Source organism: Microcebus murinus, chromosome 3 (genome assembly GCF_040939455.1).
Source record: "Microcebus murinus isolate Inina chromosome 3, M.murinus_Inina_mat1.0, whole genome shotgun sequence".
NCBI lineage: Eukaryota > Metazoa > Chordata > Mammalia > Primates > Cheirogaleidae > Microcebus > Microcebus murinus.
Window position 1 is genome coordinate 613,302 of NC_134106.1, and position 20,615 is coordinate 633,916.

Here is a 20,615-nt window from a genome sequence, read left to right on the forward strand (position 1 = left end):
CCCCATTCACAAGGCTCTGTCCTCACGACCTAATCCCCTCTGAAGGCCCCACCTGCTAACACCATGACAGTGGAGGTTCGAGTCTCAGCATGGGAATTTGGGAGGACACACACACTCAGGCCATGATAACTCTTATGTCTTAGTTATGAATATAAATTATGTTCATCCTTTTACTGTGTTTATTAGTTCCACACATTATCAATATCAATGTGCATGATTATCGATTTTGATATTGAAATTGAAGAGTGGACAGATTACTAAATAAATCCCTTAAAATCGGTACATACAATAACTCTTTTTATGTAGTGTTTTGTTTTGGAAAAGTAGTCTTCAGTGAGAGAGAAACGTTGGTGCCCTTTTTGTAAAGAAACAATGAATCAGGAAATTTGCATTTTAAAATAAACATTAGCTCATTTTATTTTTGAAGGTTGGAAGGAGTATGTTGCATAATTTCAAAGGGGAAATTTGGATGCTTTTCTTTTTTATCATAATTTACTGGCTTTTCTTCCTCTCTTCCATTTACTCCTTAAATACTATCCGAAGGGCAGTAAAGACCGTAAGATACGCTGACGGCATATGTCGTCGTCATACTGTGGGGAAAACCTGCTCTGAATTTGCCTGTCCCTGCGAGTTATCAGATTATTCGATGCAGAAGGCTGAGAAAACCAGGTGGCAGCCTCATCATCGCTCCGTTCCTGTGGGGACTATCGCTAGTTCTCCCCGGAAGTCTGCTTTAGGTATTAATTTCTAGAGGATTCCGAGGATAGATGCCACTGCCTCGAGGAGGTGATTCCGTTTCATTAGTCGGGCATCACTGCTCAATAGAGTAGTGATGTTAATTGAAGTTTGAGGGCAGGTGAGTTGTAAATCCTGTAGTATATAAAAAAAACACAGAGCCGCGACTTTAATTCTAAAAGAACAGGGAAGGCATGGTGTAACCATTCACTCCCCTATGGATATTTATGTTCAGGAACTAGACCGGATCCTTGTGGCCTTTTTCACTTCCCACAGTCCTGCCGTGGCACTGACTTAACACTCAGGTGTTGGGGCGGGAGGCCCGGTTTTCCTCCACAGGGCGCTCAGCAGCGTGCGCCGGCCCTGCGCAGAGGTGCGGCATGCCCTCTGCCCTCCTCACCGAGTGCATCCATGGTGTCACCAAGAGACCTGCGGTGGTTGCAAGAGTGAATCCCTTCTTGGTTCGTTACAACGTGGAAAATGATGGGGAATTTCCTGAGGCACTGAACACATTCAATAATCCTTAAGTCTCAGTCAGGGACTCTGCCTGTGTACTGCCTAGTGGCCGCCCTCTTCCCAGCAAGACCAACTCTGTCCTTACCACGGCCACCACCTGCTGTTGCCTCCAGCGCTCCTGGGATGGAAATTCCAAAATTGCTTCCAATTCTTCTCCCAGCCCAAGTCCCTCCCAGAAGCAGATGCTGGCCCCAGGCTTCTTGTGCAGACGGCAGAACCGTGAGCTAAATAAACCTCTGTTCTTCATAAGTTACCCAGCCTCAGGTGTTGTTTTATAGCAACACAAATGGACTAAGACACCCCCATACAAAAACCAACGCAAAATAGATATTTTTTTGGTATGCTATGAAATAGCATTCAAGGTTCGTTTCTGTTCTATTTATTGTAAAGATTATTCTTTGCAAAATTCCTACAACGCCACACTTATCACAAATTAGGTGATCATTAACAAGTGGATTTTTTTCTGGAGTTTGTGCCCTCTGTAATCCACTGAGCCGTTCTCCTTGAGCAATCGCCCCAATGATTCAATTGTTCTGAGTTTGTAATGGTTCTTGGTATCTGGCAATGTGAACCTTAAGTTTGGTGTCCTGCTTCAAGATTTCCCAGACTACAGTTGGTCATTTGTATTTCCATTAAAATTAAAAGTAACTGGCTGGGCGCGGTGGCTCACGCCTGTAATCCTAGCACTCTGGGAGGCTGAGGTGGGTGGATTGCTCAAGGTCAGAAGTTTGAAACCAGCCTAAGCGAGACCCTGTCTCTACTGAAAATAGAAAGAAATTAATTGACCAACTAAAACTATATAGAGAAAAAATTAGCCAGGCATGGTGGCACATGCCTGTAGTCCCAGCTACTCAGGAGGCTGAGGCAGTAGGAACACTTGAGCCCAAGAGTTTGAGGTTGCTGTGAGCTAGGCTGACACCACAGAACTCACTCTAGCCTGGGCAACAAAGTGAGACTCTGTCTCAAAAAAAAAAAAAAAAAAAATTAAAAGTAACTTCGTCTATTCCTGAAACGCTTTCTAGAATTGTGATTTTCTATCATTTTCAATATGTAGATTATTTTGAAGAGAAGTAAAAACTCGAGAATATTAATTCATACAGTCCATGATTGATCTATTCTGTAATTTATTGAGGTCTTAAATTCATTTCAGTGATGTTTTGTAATCTTCATCACAGAGATCTTTCACATCTTTAATTAGATTGATTTCTAGATATTTTTAATGCTTCTGTATATTGACTCTTTTTATTTTGGTAATTATTTGATGTTGATACATTGAAATACACTTTTAAAATATTGACATAGTGAATCATTAGCTAGTGATTTCATTAATTCCAAAGATTTATTGCTTATCCTGCAGTCCCCAACCTGTTAGGAAAACAGGGCTGGGCCTCAGGTCACCCCACCTGAGCTCTGCCTCCCCCCACCTTCCCAGCACCCCACGCTCACCTGTGGGAAATTGTCTTCTGTGAAACCGGTCCCGGTTGCCACAAAGGTTGGGGACCCTGGCTTGTCTCTTTTCGTTCTCTACACATGGATGATTTGGGATTCCCTCCATGCTCAATAATGTCATTTGTGGAAAACACTGTTTTTGTCTTTCTTTCCCACATCTGTGCATCTCTGTTCTTTTCTCTCTTTCTTCTTGTGCTTCGTGGACTGTGGCCAGGAACTACGGTGCCAGCCTGTGGGGTGTCACGGAGCAAGGGCTTCATAGCCCCGTCTCGGGGACGAACCCATAACTCACTCTGAGCATGACACGGCTCTGTCTTCTGTCGGTGGTCTCTGGGGGGTCGAGGACAGTTTCTGGGGGGTCGAGGATGGTCTCTTCTGTTAAAGGTTCTACCGTGAATTGGTGACTAAGCTTGCAAAGCTTTTTACCAGCGATCATCAGTCTTTTTACCAGATTCATCAGTGGTCACACAAGTTCCTCTCCATCTGCCCACGTGCTGGGTCGCTGGCCTCTGTGGCAGCCCTGCTCCTCACACCCGTGTAGCGTGCCCTGATCATGCTTGCAGCATGTCTGACGATACCCCGTTGCTGATCGTAGGTCATAAAATCTGCAGCTTCCCTTCTGGGCACACGCCCTTTTCTACCGAGTCACTCTGGGGATGCTGAGTTTGTGAACAGCAGGTGGGAGAGGCCCATGTGGCAGAGATCTGTGGCCTCCGCCACAGCCACGGGAGCCAGCTGGACGTGGATCCTTCCGGTCAGCAGGTCCCCCAGCACCTGCTGCAGCCTGCAGCCAGAGACTCGCCGGCCTCCCCGGTCCTGACGTCCAGAAGCGTTTGCTGTATCCAACCGCTAACTGTTGGGCATTTTATTATAGAGCATTAGCTGAGTGTTATACGTCACACATCGCAGCCATGTTCAAATGCGAAACTACACGGATGTGGCTTGTTTTAGTGGCTCCGGAAGCATTTTCCTTCTTCTGTTCTCCTGGGCTGGGTTTGGGGACATGTTCTTTAGGGTTCTTTAGGGCTGTGGCATCTGTGTTCGGGGGAGGGGGAGGAATTCCTGTCTGACTGTTCCAACCTCCTTCCTGGGTTTGGCCTCCGGCTTAGGTGGGTTTTATGAATGCGTTTGGCGGGATTCCCGATTTCCCTGTTCTCTGTAGGAGACTGTGCCGTGTTCTTGCCATTTCTTCCCCGTGGTGTTGGCGGATTCACTGAGGAAGGTGTGTGGGCCTAGAGTTCACCCTGTGGAAGGACTTTTATTAATATAGATATAATTTATAACTTTTAAAATAGATATAGGACTATTCCTATTTTTATTTCTTATTGCATCTGTTTCAGTAAGTTGTGCATTTTAAAGAGTTTTGTCCTTTACGCGCCAATTGTCAAATGTGTGGGCAAAATGTTGTTCTGGATATTTTCTCATCCGTATCCTGGGGACGTCCCTTCTGTCCCTGACACTGGTGCTGTGTGTTCTCTCCTCGGTCCTTGCTGGTCCCTGGAGGTGGCCCCGGATGGCCCTGCCGGGCACGGTGGCCCCAGTCCCGAGAGAGGGAAGGACACAGGGCTCAGGGAGGTTCCCAGGGCTCAGAGCCCCGTGCTGAGGCACTGCCAGGTCTGCGACGCTGTGAGGTCACCCCTGTACGGGACCCTGAGGGTGGGCGGGCCACCGTAGCCCCTGTCAGCGGCTCCGGCACGACAAAGACCACGGTCGGGCGGCTGAATCCACAGGGTTAGGGTGCCGGTGGCTGGAGTCCAGGGTCCAGGTGTGGGTGGGGAGTTTCCTTCTGGGGCCCCGTCCCGTGTCCTCACAGATGGTGACCCCGTGTGTGTCTGCCCTGACCTGCCCTTTCTGCGGGGACGCCAGTCCTGCTGGCTCGGGGCCACCCTTGCGACCTCTTCTGTCCTCAGTCACCTCTTTAGTGGCTGGTCCCCAGACATGGTTGCAGTCCTGGGGGGTGGGGGGGCGAGGACTCCGGCACCGGGTTTGGGGCCGACGTGACTCACCTCGTGCCCGGGGCGAGGAAATAAACCGTCGCCGGGGGAAATATATATTAACATATGCACACGTCTATATTAAACTCTGGTCATTTTTTCCATTATTTTTTTTTTTACTTGATTCTTTGAGAGGAAGTTTTGCTTCCTTTTTGTTCTTTCCCTTTTAGAAAGTGAGAGGAGGAATTGCATTCCAATTTCAGTGATGTCTGTAAATTTCATTTCAAGATTTAAGCACAGGCTTTGTTCTTGTATACTCTTTTTCTGCCAAAGGGAACATTTAGAGTAGAGGAATTTTCTGAAAAGACGATGAATGGAGATTACGTGTGTCTCCCCAACAAGGACGCGGTGTCCATCCTGTCTGCGAACTTTGTACCCTCAGACTGGGAGAGCCCAGGGACGGAGCAGGCTCTGGATGGGAACTTTTTTCTCCGAAACTTTCCCTATTTTCATGTCACAGAATATCGGTTTCAGCACATTCTCTGGCAGTATTTTAACTTGTTTTTTGTTGGATTGTTGGATAGACACACTTATTGCTTTCAGTATAATTCTACTTCGAAAGTTTCCGTGTCTCTTCTGACGGCGATGCCTCTGTCCGACGAATGGAGCGGGAATGGCGAGGTCTGGTCGGCAGCAGCTGAAGCCCCGAGGCGCCGTTTCCAGTCCTGCCAGCAGGGACCTGCGCGGAAGCCGTCCTCGTGGGCGTGGTGGGGTCCTCTCAGAAGTGGCAACTTGTCCGTGGACACTCGAGATACCTGTGCCGTCGGAAGTGGTTTTTCCCTGATTCAAGCATCCCGTCGTACCTAACTGATGGCATCTGTTTGCGTCGTTCAAGACCGTGGCTTTTAAGTTAAAACCGGAGGGACCGAGCCTCTCGGCTGGGGCGAGCATGGAGAGCTGACGTCCAGGCAACCCAGCCGCCGGTCTACCGGGAGGGGGAGGGGGAGGGCGCGGCAGCCTCGGACCACGCCCGGCGCCTGTCATTTGCTGTGCCATCGCCGGCCTTCTTTCTTCTTGGTTCACTTCTGGGCATCCATCTCTTTCCTCGTCCTAAATGTTTTTTGAGTAGAAAAACAGTAAAAAAAAAAAAAAAATGCATCTTCCCGCTCTGTCTCTAAAGCTGTTTTTGCACCAGGGCACGGGCTACCCTTTGGAGAGTTTTCCTCTCTGTGCAGATTTATTCATGAGACTGAGGAAAGTGCATTTTCAGTAAACCGACACGTCTGTCTTCTGCCATCTCTTACAGACAGAGTGAATGTTTCGCAGACCTATTTTTAGATTAGGTTTTGAAAAAGGAATGTATGCATTTTTTTTGTGTGTGTTTGTGTGAAGGCCGAGTATAACAAATCATTCTTCCTTCTCCCGGAGTAATAGTTTTCAGCTGCAGAAGGGCAAAAAATCAGGCATCAAGATATTTCTGTAAGCCTTCGGAAGAATTTGAAGCTTCTACAATGTGAAGTTTACTAGAATTATTCTGAAGGTTTTGGGAATGCAGTGTGTTCTCACAGTGTAATGGAAACTTCAGAGTCACAATTAGATTTGAACGTTTTCTTGAAACTTTTATCTTCTTGATACTTTATTTGTAATCTCTAAGATTTTTTCTGAATAATTTTTTTTATAGATTTCTTTTTTATAGAATGTTGAAGTATACGGGGAAAATGACAATGAGAATGTGAATCTCTCCCAACATCTCAACACTCCATTACTCAGAGGGTATCACTTGAATAATGTTGGACAAGATTTCTTAAAGTTTTACCGTTTGGTTAGAGATTGATTAAAAAAAATAGTTTAAGATACACTAAAGGTTAAAGAGCCAGGACAAGCTGGGACATGTCTGAAATAGTTAAAACAGGGAAGGTGGATTTTCCCATTTAGTTACTAAGACACACCTTGAATCTGTAACAATTAAGAGGAGTAGTAATATTGGAGCAGCGATACAACAATTTTTCCAATGGAATGAAAGAGGGAGCTCAGAAATAAAAGGTGTGTAACCAAAGTGCCAGATCCCCATGGAAAGAACAGTTCAAGAGAAGGAAAGAGTGGCTATCCACATGAAAAAGAATAAAATTGTATCCCTACATTACACCATCTCAAAAAGTAATGCAAACTGGAGTATGCTCTTCCACGCACACCATGTTATAGGAAATGCATCTACCCACTTCGACTAAAACACTTTGGATAGGAAAGAAAATATTGATGAATTTGTTACACTAAAAACCATTTGAACTAAAGGACATGAGAAGTTACAGCAGAAACCTTTGGTTTCTTTGGATATCAGTGTGTACTCAGTTGTTTAATGTCAGTTGATATCTACCAGGTATGTAGGTGTTAATGCGTGTGTGTGTGCATGTGCATGCATGCATGCGTGTGTGTGTGTGTGTGTGTGTGTGTGTAGAGAGAGAGAGATAGAGACAGATGGTAGGTGCATAGACATATGGAGGAATTCTACACTGAGAAGTCCCAGAACCAATGACACCCTATACCACTGAGCACCCCTGACCTCCAGACCTTGGCTTCTTTTTTTCTTTTTTCTTTTTTTTTTTTTGTTCAGAGACAGGGTCTACGTCTGTCACCAGGGCTCCGGGTTAAAATGCAGTGGTACGATCATAGCTCACTACAAACTCCAACTCTCCACCACCTGGGCTCAAGCGATCCTCCTGCCTCAGCCTCCCAAGTGGCTGGGATTGTAGGTGTGTGTCACCACATCCTGCTATTTTCTTTTCTTCTCTCTTTTTTTTTTTTTTTTACTTTTTGTAGAGAAGGTGTCTTGCTATGTTGCCCAGGGTAGTCTCAAATTCCCGGGCTCAAGCGATCCTCCTGCCTCAGCCTCCCAGAATCTTAGGATTACAGGCATCAGCCACTGTGCCTGGCCTCAGACTTGCTTCCTACACACCGTTCTTCAGTGAAGGAGCCGGGGCTCTGCAGGACCCTCTGACCCAGCACCTGGTGAGGGGAGCTGTGAGGTCAGCCGGAAGAGCGATGGAGGGAAGGGCAGAGGAGCTCGCAGGAAGATGCCCCCGGCCAAGCCTAAAATAGCTCAAACAGCAATCTAGGAAGGAAAGGATAGATGTTAACTCTTTGACCCCGCAGTGCCTTCCCCAGGAACCCGGGAGTCCCCTCCTCACTGCCCGTTTCTGTTGATCACTTACTCCCTCCAGCTGCCGTCCCCTCCCTGTCATTTCAGACTCCCCCTCCCGCACACAAACAAGCACAGTCTCTGCGGTGACATCAGTGCGGGGGCGGGGAGGGACTGGGAGGCCCCAGATAAAAGCCAGTCACCCAAAAGGTGCTTTCTGCGGAGGGTCAGTGCCACTTAGGTGACGCTGGCAGTCTGTGCCCGGGAGTCACAGGCAGAGGCCAGGTGGACACAGGAGCAGGTGGGGGGTGGAGGCTTCCCCAGGCAGGCCCGAGACCTCACCAGGCACCTGCCAAGCGTGTCCCTAGGTTGCACGCATTTCACCTTTACGACAACTTCGACAGGTAGATGAGACGATGCAATGGCTAAACTGTAGCTCTTCAGCAAATGCACGTGAGCTCACCTTGAAATGCCTTCACTTCGTGCACGGCAGGTAACTTCTTGGAGCTTTAATTTATTCCTCTGCAAAACGGGGATGTTTAAGAAGACTTTACTCATTAGCTTCTGATGAGGCTTAAATGGAGTAAGCTCAGGAGCGTCTTAGCAGAGTTCTGACAAAATATGCGCTGTTAATATTACAATTATTTCAGTCTCAGTCTCGTTTCCCACGAGAAGGAGCTCAGGCTCACAAGAGCTAAATATCTCACCCACATTCAGCAGACGGGAGGTGACAGAGCAGGAGTGTATGTTCGGGTCTCCTTACCCCCGAACTTAATTCTTAAAATCAGCTCTGTTCACCTGGCAGCCGCCACACCTGGAGAGTCACGTTGCCTCCCCAGGTGAGCAGGGGCGGCCTCCCTGTCACTAGCTCCACTGCGCCTTTCGTGGGCCCACAGCTCGGAGACTGAGGGGCCCTGGAACGTCCCTCGCTGGTTAATTTGCTTTTTTTCGGACGTTGCGTGAATTCAGACAAGGAAACCTCTGCGTTCTGCACGGGCGACTCCACCTGCCAGGCACCGGCTGTGCCCACGTGGGGACTGACCCCGCCGCAGGGGCTGGGAGCGCAGAGGGTCTGCGTCCCGTCGGGGCTCAGGTTCCGGGTGGAAAGACAGACAGACGGTGGATAGTAGACCACACGTCAGACGAGAAGCTGCAGGACACGCCAGGCGCAGGCGAGTGCCGTGGGCAGAGACCTCGAGGGCAGCACGGGGTCTGGCAAGCCGAGCCGTGGCCGTGGGCGGGTCGCGGTGCTGCGTGTTGGGGGCGTGGGGTGTGGACGGCCCGGCCTTGGCCATGTCCCTGGAGGTGTCCTCCAAACTCTGGGACGGGCCCGGGCGGCGGCTGTGTCTCTGCAACCCACGGCGGGGCGTGACCACGCCATCCCTCCGTGCAAATAGCCGGCCTCCGTGTGCGCTTCCTCCATGCAAACAGCCGGCCTCTATATGCGCTCTTCTTCTGAAAAGCGGCATTTGGTGGCTCGGAAGGCTGCTCTCCAAGCCTTTGGTTTTTGCCCTTTTTCCACTACCTGATGATGTATCACTGAATGTATTCTCAAATACATTGTATGCTTTTTGAATTTTGAGAAATGTTTTCTGTTCCCGCCTTCTAGCGCCATTTAGGTGCGTCACGACTGTGCAGAGCTTCGCCACGATAATTCTCAGAGCTCATCCTCGTCTTCTGTGTCTTCTGATGTAAACTGTTTGGGTGTGAAGTTTTGGGTCTGTTTAAAACAAAAGCACTAAGAGCTGCCCCGTGAGTGTCTCTTACCGAGTGTTTTCCCCGATAGAAAACACGAACGCACCCTGGCCCCTGAGACCCCGAGTCCTCCCGGGCTGGCGGCTCCTCGGAGCTGCCACACTCATTGCACAGAGGACACTGCAGCCAGGGGACAGGGAAGCCCAGCGAGGGGACCCTCCCGGCCTCTGCCCACCCGCGCGTGGGCGTCTTCCTCTGCCGGCCTCGTCTCCTGCCGGTCTTCTCTGCGGTGGCGCGACCCTGAGCAGCGGCTTTCGTGAGTGCCACGAGCACCAGGGCAGGTGGTCAGATCTTGGCATGGGGTGTCGCGCGTGCCTGGGTGGCTGACCCTGGTGTGGGGATTCTCGGGAGACTCGGGGGTCTGGAGGACGGACCTCGAGGAGGACGGGGTCAGGGCCGAGGGGCTTTGCGAAGGCGGGCGTCGGGGAGGACAGGCGGGCGTCGGGGAGGACAGGCGGGCGTGGGTGCAGCAGCGAATCCCCCGGAGTGCCGGGTGGGGCATGAGGACACCGGGAGACCCTGGCGGCGTCTGCACCTGGGCTGCAGGGACAGCAGACGGGGTGGAGGGGCCACGTGGGAACCTTCGGCCGCTGCAGTCAGTGGATCTGAGAGGCGGTGCAGAGTCTAAGCAGAGAGCCGACACTCCCAGACTTCCCAGTTCAATGAAGGACCGCCGGCATCCCTGCTGACGGGAGAGGGAGGAGGAAAATGATGTTCTGGGGCTTCTTATGTGCACGTTAAGAGGCTCCGGTGACCCCAGCATGGGAGAAGTGGGGGTCAGACATGTTCAGTGGTGAAGCCAGCGCAGTTCCCTGCGGGCCACACGCGTGTTCTGAGAGACGGGCGTGGAGGCGGCTTTGCCCTGCAGAGCCGGAAGGATGGAGTCGCCTTGCCCGGGATGAGGAAGGCAGCTGGCAGGAAGAAGACACAGGAGTTCCGTGTGGGCCACCAGGAAGCAGGAGGTGAACGTGGAGGAGGAGCCGGAAGTGAATCTCTGTGGCTTCGGGGATCCCCGCAGGAGACGTGCGCAGTGGCGGGCTGCAGAGCCGAGACCTGAGGAGCTCACGCCACACGGGGACGGATTTAGATAGAAGGGGGGAAAGGGCCAAGTTCCGACCTGGGTGAGTCCAACGTTAAGAGTTGGGGAGTGGAGCCTCGTCCAGGGAGACTGAGGCACGGCCAGTAAGAGGGGACCAGGGAGGAGAGCCCAGGTGACCAGGCCGGTCCTGGGACAAGGGTGGGCGTGCACAGGTGCCGCATCCACAGCAGGGGCTGGTGGGTTTGGGGAGGGCGGTTCTGGGGCTGCAGCTGCGAGAAGCCTGGGGGGCGGGAGTGGAAAGGCAGAAGGAGGGCGGTGGCCACAGAGAGTGTCCCCAGGAGCTCTTCCTGCGGGGAGAAAGGACGGAGGCAGCTGTGCGTGGGAGGGAGGTCAGGGAAGGTTCTGGATGTGGGGTTGAATCTCCATGCTTGTGGAGAGCCCCGGGGGGCCGGCGCTGAGTGGGAGACGGGAACGTGGTCCATGCACTGAGGACACCGTTGGGGACAGGCTCGAACCGCCGGGGCGTGGCAGCCGTGGGGAGGACGCCAGCAGGCAGGTGTCACTGCCGGAACTGCGTGGGGCACAGGCCACGCTCATCCGCGATGACAGCCGCAGGGGACAAAGGTCCCGTGGGTTCCGACTCTCACCCTCATCTCTCCGCTTCCCTGAGACACAGCAACGACGCAGACGGCCGGAGCTCACCCCGCAGTGAGTTGCAGCAAGTGCCCAGTTGAGAGCGAGAGCCCCACGTCTCCCACTCACGCCGGAAGCAGAAAAGATCAAGCCCAGGGAGGGAGGCGGAGGCAGGGCGGCCCCGGGCAGGACGGACGGAGCCGGGTCTGAGCGCCGAACACTTAGCCAAGGTGGGAACGCAGAGGAGAAGTTCCTGGAGGAAATTAGAAGTGCTGCTCCAGTGAACACATGAATCGTGGGAAAGAAAAGCAGCTTTGTTCTTTTTGACGGGCGATCAAAAGGAAAGTGAGAGAGGTCCGGGTAGAAGGAGGAACTGGCCCCAACAGCCAGACCCTTACGCAGAAGCCCAGTGCAGAGGCTGAGAGAGGCCAGGAAGCTGCAGAGCCAAAGTCTGAAGCCGGCAGAGGCTGGCTCGTGAGGTTTAAGGAGAGCGTGATACAGAGTGCAAGGTGCAGCCGCGAGTGCTGACGTGGAGAAGCCGCAGCAAGTTGCCCAGAAGGTCCGGCTGGGATTGCCGGCGAAGGTGGCTGCACTAACAGCAGAATTTCAGTGTAGATGAAACAGCCTCGTGTTGAAAGGAGGTGCCGTCTAGGACTGTCGCAGCCAGAGAGAAGTCAACGCCTGGCCTCAGAGCTTCTTCCCAGGGCAGGCTGGCTCTCTTGCCTCAGCGGCTGATACAGCAGGTGGCTTTGTGCTGGAGCCACCGCTCGTGTACGATTCCAGAAATCCTAGGGCCCTGAAGAATGATGCTAAGTCTACTCTCTTAGCTGTGCTCTTCTGTAAGTGGAGCAGCGAAGCCTGGATGACAGCACATCTGTTCACAGCGTGGTTAGCTAAATATTTCAAGTTCGCTGTTTGAGACCTATGGCTCAGAAAAAAGAAAAAAAGAAGATTCCTTTCAAAATACTACTGCTTATTGCCAAGGCACCGAGTCTCCCTGGAGCTCTGACGGAGATGCACAAGGAGATGAATGTTCTTTTCGTGGGTGCTAACACAACCCCCATTCTGCAGCCCGTGGGTCAAGGAGTCATTTCAACTCCCAAGACCTGTTACTGAAGAAATACACTCTGGAAGGCTACATCTGCGGCAGATAGGCTACATCTGCGACACTCCTCCCGTGTGTCTAGGCGAAGCCTGCCGAAAACCTTCTGGAGAGGATTTGCCATTCTAAATGCCATTAAGAACATTTTTGACTCCCGAGAGAAGGTGGAAATATCAGCGTGTACAGGAATCTGGAAGCAGCTGATTCCCACCCTCATGGGTGGCTTTGAGGGGTTCAAGACTTGAGAGGAGGAAAGAGCAAGGGACCCAGAGGTAGACGTGGAGCCTGATTTGCTGCCGAGAGGCCTCGTGTGAGGTGTGGGTGGGGTCCCTGCCCCCTTCCCCTGCACCCCTGTCTGCACAAGGCGATGCTCCGGCTTGCCCTGTGTTTGACGGGCATTGCCACCCAAAGCGACAGGTGGCGGATGACGTCTCATGAACTGAAATCACCGCGACCTCCTTAGCTGTGATGCGGGTTCTTCCCCTGACATTCTCTTGGCCTAAATATATTAATATTAAGTGTGACAACTTCTGGGAACCTGGAGTTAAGGGGGTCATGTGGTTGGCTGGGCAGTTTTGAGGAGTATTTCCAAAACCTTCATACACGCAGAATCAACAGGGGGCTTTACACCGGGCAAGAATTCACCTAAATTTTGGGGAAATTTGATAAAGGTGTTGAGTGATAAGTATTTTAGTTCTACAAAATGAATAGATGAGACTATTGTGTAGCTAACTGAACTTAAACGAATGCATTTAGATATTGTTCCCTAACTAATCTAAAGCTTGCTCTATATCTGATGTTGGGCATACCTTTCGAAATGCTATGCACATCCTAACTTTCTCAGGAAATGGTTTCCCAGGAGTAAGCAGAGTATACATGTTAAGGCAACTCAGGTGAAATGATCAAATACTGATTTAGCAGAACTTAAGAAATGTGATTGTTGTAATAGGGAGAGCTTATTTTTTTAAGCGAGTCTGCTTTGTGCTATACTGCTCTAAGAGAAACAATAGTTTTTAAGAGGGTGCTCCCTTAATGTGGACGGTATTTTGAAGTTTTCGAATCATTTTATGTGTGCGATCTACTTTGATTGTTACATTATGTCTAAGCCATGCTGGTCAAAGAATCAGATCGTGTCATTTTAAAGCAGAGCCAGTGAAATAACTGTGGGATTATGCACTAGCGTGCAGAACGGACCACGGAGACCGGCTTTCTCATCACGCGGGTGCTGGGACGACACCCACAGAGGAGCAGCGACTTGCCCAAAGTCCCTCACGAAAGCAATAGCCCAGGTGAGCCCGCGGGGCAAGCCACCGGAGCCAGGCAGGTGCGTACGTTTGCCGCTGGACAAAGTTCCGGAACTTCCCGCCCGTCCCGGCTCTGACGTTGCCTGGGACTCAAGGCGCACACGTGTTTGGGGAGACTGATCACACTTAGACAGACGGCTTCCAGGCCCGCCTCGGCCCGCCGGCACGTCCCGGCGGAACACGCCCCTTTCCTGGGGCGTTGTGTCCTGTCTTGCGCTTCGAACACTCACCTTCATGAGCAGGGCGTTTCCCACTCTCACGTGTAAAGTTTTTGCTGTCGGTTGGCTGGTGTGAAATGGATGTGCTAGGGCTCCACTTTTGGCTAGCCCTGGGAGCAAGCGGTGGCCCTTTCCCTGTGTGTCTCGGTGGAGTCCCAGCAGGCCACTGAGGTCGTCTTCTTTTCTGGAGTGTCTGGGCTTATCTCTCGCTCAAGTCCGGAGCGTGGACTTTTTTTTAACTGACGTGACTCTTGCCAGCAGACCACCTGTCGATGTCTTGATTCTTTCGGTTTGTGTGATTTGCTGCTGTATTAATAAAGTTCATGTTTCCCTCTTGTGCCAAAAGTGGTTTAAGTCATACTGGATATATAAAATAGTTCAAAAAGACAGCCCACCAGGAAAATCCCTGAATGACATCGAACCCCTGCTGTGTGTGACAGGCTCTGTGTGTCAGAAACTTGCACAGGTACCGTCTCTGTACTTGTTCTCTCATCTGAGAGAAGTCGGAACTACCGTGTTTCCCCGAAAATAAGACAGGGTCTTATATTTATTTTCCTTCAAGAAGACACCCTAGGACTTATTTTCAGGGGATGTGTTATTTTTTTTTTTTAACTACGGTACAACAATCTACATTTATTCAAATATAGTTAAGTCGTCTTCTTCTGGAACATCATCATCACTCTCCAAACTCCGAATTCCATCCTGAATTTCTTGTGACTCTATTTCCTTTGGAACCATTGGCCCCGATCTCTCATGTCGAGCACTAGAGCTCTCATGGGGCAGATGAGAAGGGCTGCTCGTGTTCTTTCCCGCTCCTCGACGACATGCATGGGTTGTGCAGATGCACTGCGTAGCCACGCCTGTCACTAGGGCTTATTTTCGGGGTGGGGCTTCTATTGCACAAATGCTTAGAAATCCTGCTAGGGCTTATGTTATGGGGAGGTCTTATTTTCGGGGAAACACAGTACCTGCCTTTGCAGGTCGGGAACCAGAGGCTCAGGGCAGTGAGGCAGGCCGTTCACGTGTGTGTGGCCGCTGGGCAGGTGACAGGCCTGGAGCACCTTTGACGCCATCTGCCACTCTGCTGGTGGCATCCCCGCTTCCTGCGGGGGCTTGGTGTTTGCTACGGAGTGCAAAGGTCATTGGCCAAAGTGCGTAAACACCACGACGCCAGTTGTACAATAAACACACAGAGCTGTAGCCAGACAATCTTTAATATTTGGTGGACCCAGTTCACCCAGATAATTAGGGTGAATACCTACCTCTGGCAAAGTAACACCAATTTGACTTAACATGAGTGTTTTGTGGAAGGAAGCAATTAGCATAACATTGCGAATTCGAGTTGGAGTGTCTAATTATCTCTACTTTGGTTTGGTTCCAGACTTTAATTTTTTCTTTTAACATTTTGAGCAGAAGTTGGGTTTATTTCAGAGTGCGTCGTCTGGCTCAGACGGCAGGATGCAGCAGCAGACGACTCGTTATAGATCCTTACTGAGTCCCACCTGCTTTCATTCGTATTAAACACTTAAACTGTTATGTCTCACGACTGCTAAGGCTCTGACCAGCCTTTCCTCGACCTCGTCCCGGAAGCTTCTCTCCTCTTTCAAACACCTGGCTCGGGGTTTTCTGTCCCTGGTCCCTGGGGTCCTGGCAGCTCCATCGCCAGGACAACTGACGGGTGGAGTGGCCAACCACGCCGTGGGGTGAATCAGTTGAAAGTTCGTGTCGTGCATGCTTGTGCATGCTTTGCACAGGGATGTATGTGCTGTGATGTATGTGCTGTGTGGCGGTGTGTGTGTGTGCACGTGTGTGCATGCACCTGTGCACACGTGTTATGCATCTATACGTGCATGTGTGGGCACTCATCTATGTGTGCACGTGTGCGTGCATCTATGCACATCTGTGTGCACACATCTATATGTGCACTTGTGTGCATGCATCTGTGTGTGCACATGTGCATGCATCTGTGTGGATGTGTGCATACATCTATATGTGCACATGTGTGCACACATCTGTGTGTCCAAGTGTGTGCATGCATCCGTGTGCACACGTATGTATGCATCTGTGTATGTGTGTGCATGCATCTGTGTGCACATGTGTGCGTGCATCTGTATGCATGTGTGTGCACGTGTGTGCATACATCTGTGTGCATGTGTGTGCATGCATCTATATGTGCACGTGTGTGCATGCATCTATGCTCACGTGTGTGCATGCATCTGTGCGCATGTGTGTGCATGCATCTATATGTGCACGTGTGGGCATGCATCTGTGTGCACGTGTGTATGCATCTGTGTGCGCGGGTGTGCATGCATCTGCGAGCATGTGGCTGCATGCAGACGGTTTCTAGGGCATGAGACGGACGTTGGGAGGTGTCAGGGTGGCAGGAAAAGGGTCTGGACCCTGCAAAACCAGCAGTGGAGGTTTGTGCTCTGGGCTGGAGCGACAGCACCTGCTCCAACCATCCTCAGCTCTAGTCTGCAGGGAGCTGTCAGGAATCTCGGCGGCCACCTGCCTTCTGGCAGAGCCGGAGAGCAGGTCCGTCTCAGTGGCTGGAGGGGCTGGGACCCTGAGCACCAGGGTGGAGAAAGAAGGACAGAAACATGCGCCCGGTCCTTCCGAGAGCTACATGGCCAAGGGCTAGGGTCTCCCGGCTCTGAGCAGGGACAGGGGCTGGACAGGCAGAGACCCTGGGAGGAGGGCACCTGCGGGGTGAGCCTGGGCAGAGGACGGCATAGCTCCCATGGGAACCGGCTTCCTCAGGGCTCAGACGTGCCGTTGGGTGTCGTCACACCGCAGGGCCGGCTCCCGTGGGCCGGGGGGAGGGAGGGATCCAGGTGTCCCCAGTTCCTCCCAATCCCAAGCCCACCCCCTGGCCGAATCCTGTCCTGGGCTGGGCTTCCTGTCCGTGCAGAGCCTGGTGGGGCCGTGGCCCTGCAACCAGGCAGAGCTGGGAGAGCAAAGTCCGTGGGTGTGGACTCGGTGTGCTCAGAGCGCTGAGAGCTCAGTCAAAGGCCAGGCAGGGTGTCTTGCATGTGCGTCTCGTGCAGCTCTACCCCAGCTAGTTAAATTCTGCCTTTTCCAAGCAGGTGTCTAATTATAACAGTCACACATGCTCGTGGGGAAAATACCGCCCGACTTCCTGCTGTCATGGACCCATGTGCATTTCTCAGTCACCCTGGGGGGCTCAGACCTCCGGGGAGTAGGGAAGGGCCGGGTCCAGGTACAGAGGGCCCAGGGCCTGGTGCCGGCCACACCCAGGGCCCAGGACGGGGCAGGGCCTCCCGAGAAGGAGTCCCACTGAGTGTGCTCGCCCGGACATGCAGCCCACAGCTGGACGGTCGCCCCCATCCCCAGCTCCCAGCATGGACAGAATGGGGTGTGTGCCCTGGGGGGGTGGGGGAGAAACCGATAGAATTCCAGCCCCAGGCTCCATCTGTAACTCCCACCCAGCGGGTGCAGCTTTTCCTCACCTGTGCAAAGGTGTCTTTCTGACCTGCCCATTTTCCACCCGCTGATGGAGCTGACAGATTTGTCTCCTTTAATTGATTACATTTCCCTGCTCATCGACATCTCCTGGCAAATCCAGATTTCGTTGCCTGGTGTGAAGGAGCAACACAAGCCCCTGATCCTGGGGTCCCAGCCTCCCGGGTGGCAGAGGCCACGTTGCAAACTCAGGGACACGGAGCCGCACCTGCTTAGCCCTAGTAACATCTATGCCTGTTTAGTTGTTGCACCTGATATTTACATTCTGGTCATTTCCAATGTGATGTTTCTTTCCTACTGCAAGCCAACACATCTTCATAAAAATTTTTTTTAACCTTTTAAGAAAGATCACTTTTATCCAAATGGCTTTCAAGTGAAAAATAATACCATTCTAGAAGCAGAGACATTGATTAAAGGAAATACTATTGCAACTTTTTAAACTTAAAGAGAAGTCCCAGCTAATTTTCTTTCAAAAATATGTTCTATATAAATCCTATATAAATTGCCCAAGGGGGTGGGTGTGGTGGCACACGCCTGTCATCCTAGCACTCTGGGAGGCCGAGCCGGGAGGATTGCTCAAGGTCAGGAGTTCAAAACCAGCCTGAGCAAGAGCGAGACCCCGTCTCTACTAAAAATAGAAAGAAATTAATTGAACAGCTAAAAATATATAGAAAAAATTAGCCGGGCACGGTGGCACATGGCTGTAGTCCCAGCTACTCGGGAGGCTGAGGCAGGAGGATTGCTAGAGCCCAGGAGGTTGAGGTTGCTGTGAGCTAGGCTGACGCCACGGCACTCTAGCCCAGGCAACAGAGTGAGACTCTGTCTCAAAAAAAAAAAGGCCCAAGAATAAGTACCGGAGATGCCTTTGTGCTGGCGTACAAATAGTGGGATGCTGCCCTGCTGGGCGCGGCTCTGTCCAGGTGAGGCGAGACACAGGTGCAGCTCGGGCAGCTGGGGGAGGGGAGATGGCGCCATCCCTGCGGCCGTGCTGTGCTGTGCTCACGCCACCATGTTCCCGCCTGTCTCTGCAGACCACGACGGCTCTCGCCCTGCTGCACGAGGAGGGCTCTGCAGGCGCCTACGACGTCCGCCTGAAGCTGACCCAGGAGGTCCTGACCATCCAGAAACAGGACGTGGTCCGCGTGGACGGGGGCCGCCCCACCACGGATGTAAGTGCCCTGCGACCACGGGAGCTCCCGGCTGTGAGCCGGAGGGAGACCTTGGGAAGTGTCCTTCAAGAACGGCTGCTGGTGGCCGGGCGCGGTGGCTCACGCCTGTAATCCCAACACTCTGGGAGGCCGAGGCGGGAGGATCGCTCGAGGTTAGGAGTTCGAGACCAGCCTGAGCAAGAGCAGGACCCCCCGTCTCTACTAAATATAGAAAGAAATTAATTGGCCAACTAAAAATATGTAGAAAAATTAGCCGGCATGGTGGCTGCATACCTGTAGTCCCAGCTACTTGGGAGGCTGAGGCAGGAGGATCACTTGAGCCCAGGAGTTGGAGGTTGCTGTGAGCAAGGCTGGCGCCACAGCACTCACTCTAGCCCGGGCAACAGAGTGAGACTCTGTCTCAAAGAAAAAAAGAAAGAATAGCGGCTGGCAAAGAGCTGCCACTTACTATTTAAATATCTGAGACCACTGGCTGACAGCACAAAATGTATTTTTAAGGCTGGGTCTTACTGTCTCCCTCCCTGACTTTCCTAGTTTGTTTCTTGGCATGTTTTCCATGAGAAGCTCTACATAAAAAATGGCCCCAAACGCTAAATGGGATGTGATGTGTTCTCACTGCAGACTAAAAGGAGTAACAGGGCACGGGTGGCTACTTCTGAAAGCGTAACGCCGGGTTCTGTCTGCACTGCCGTGCGGACGGGGCAGACACACGGGGGCCCTCTTGGCTTCCTCTGTGCTCTGATGCACCCATGAAATTGTCTTAAGGGTAAGAACTTTGTTATTACCGTGTTTCCCTGAAAATAAGACAGGGTCTTATATTTATCTTTCCTCAAGAAGACACCCTAGGACTTATTTTCGGGGGATGTATTATTTTTTCAAAGTACGGTACAATAATCTACATTTATTTAAAAAAAGTTAAGTTGTCTTCTTCTGGAACATCATCATCACTCTCCAAACCCCGAATTCCATCCTGAATTTCTTGTGACTCTATTTCCTTTAGAACCATCGGCCCCAGTCTCTCATGTCGAGCAATGGAGCTCTCACGGGGCAGATGAGAAGGGCTGCTCGTCTTCTTTCCCGCTCCGCAACGACATGCATGGGTTGTGCAGATGCGCTGTAGCCACGCCCGTCACTAGGGCTTATTTTCGGGGTGGGGCTTCTATTGCACATTTGCTTAGACATCCTGCTAGGGCTTATTTTGGGGGAAACACAGTAGATGTAGTCGAGTAGTGAATGAACATTAGTGGTGACATTTCTGCGACTTTATTCTCAGAGGACCCCTGCAGGTGAAATATACCGTGTTAAACCCTGATCAGTCTGCGAACCTCCCAGCATTCCCGCTAGCGAGAGCAGTGGCGGGGTGAGTCAGTGCAGCGCGATTCAAGGCCCTGACACCACCCCCCTTTAAATACGCCCAGTGCCTACAGACAGGGATGGTAAAGAAATCACGCGGTGGAAAACACGTTCTTTTCAGTGTGTTTTTGGAAATATTCCAAAAGTCATTTGCATTTCCGAGTTCGAGCCTCCGGAGGCCTCATTTATCTGGTTTTCTGAGTCTTCCTGTTGGGACCCTGGACATGGAATGGACACGGCGTGTTCTGGCTGGTCTCGACCTGCATTTCCTGTCGGTGCTGATGGAAGGGGGCATCCTGGGGCAGTGGTCCCATCCTGACTTGGTCTTGCACGTGAGGCAGGTGTTGCTTCTGCGGGTGGTCGTTCCCACTTCTGTGGGAAACCCCTCCATGTGGCTGGGCCCAAGTCACCCTGCCCTGTCCCCGAATGTCTGCACCCTGCCCTGTCCCCAAATGTCTGCACCCTCCCCTGTCCCCGAATGTCTGTACCCTCCCCTGTCCCCAAATGTCTGCACCCTGCCCTGTCCCCAAATGTCTGCATCCTCCCCTGTCCCCGAATGTCTGTATCCTCCCATCCCTGAATGTCTGCACCTTCCCCTGTCCCCGAATGTCTGCACCCTGCCCTGTCCCCAAATGTCTGCACCCTCCCCTGTCCCCGAATGTCTGCACCCTCCCCTGTCCCACACTCTGCACCCCTGCAGTGCGGGGCAGAGCTGGGGTGGGGTCCTGCCATCTGCTGTCCCCAGACCAGTTCCACCACGGCCCACCACACCCATCTCGAGGTCCTGGT

At 51.9% G+C, this 20,615-nt stretch overlaps 1 protein-coding gene across 1 annotated transcript in view; it reads left to right on the forward strand.

Annotated features, from left to right (window-relative positions):
• Positions 1 to 20,615, forward strand: part of SNTG2 (syntrophin gamma 2) — a 175,628-nt gene that overhangs the window by 38,647 nt on the left and 116,366 nt on the right. The window contains exon 2 of the mRNA XM_076000461.1: positions 18,336 to 18,473. Coding sequence (XP_075856576.1) covers positions 18,336 to 18,473 — 138 coding nt within the window. The remainder of the gene's footprint in view (positions 1 to 18,335; positions 18,474 to 20,615) is intronic.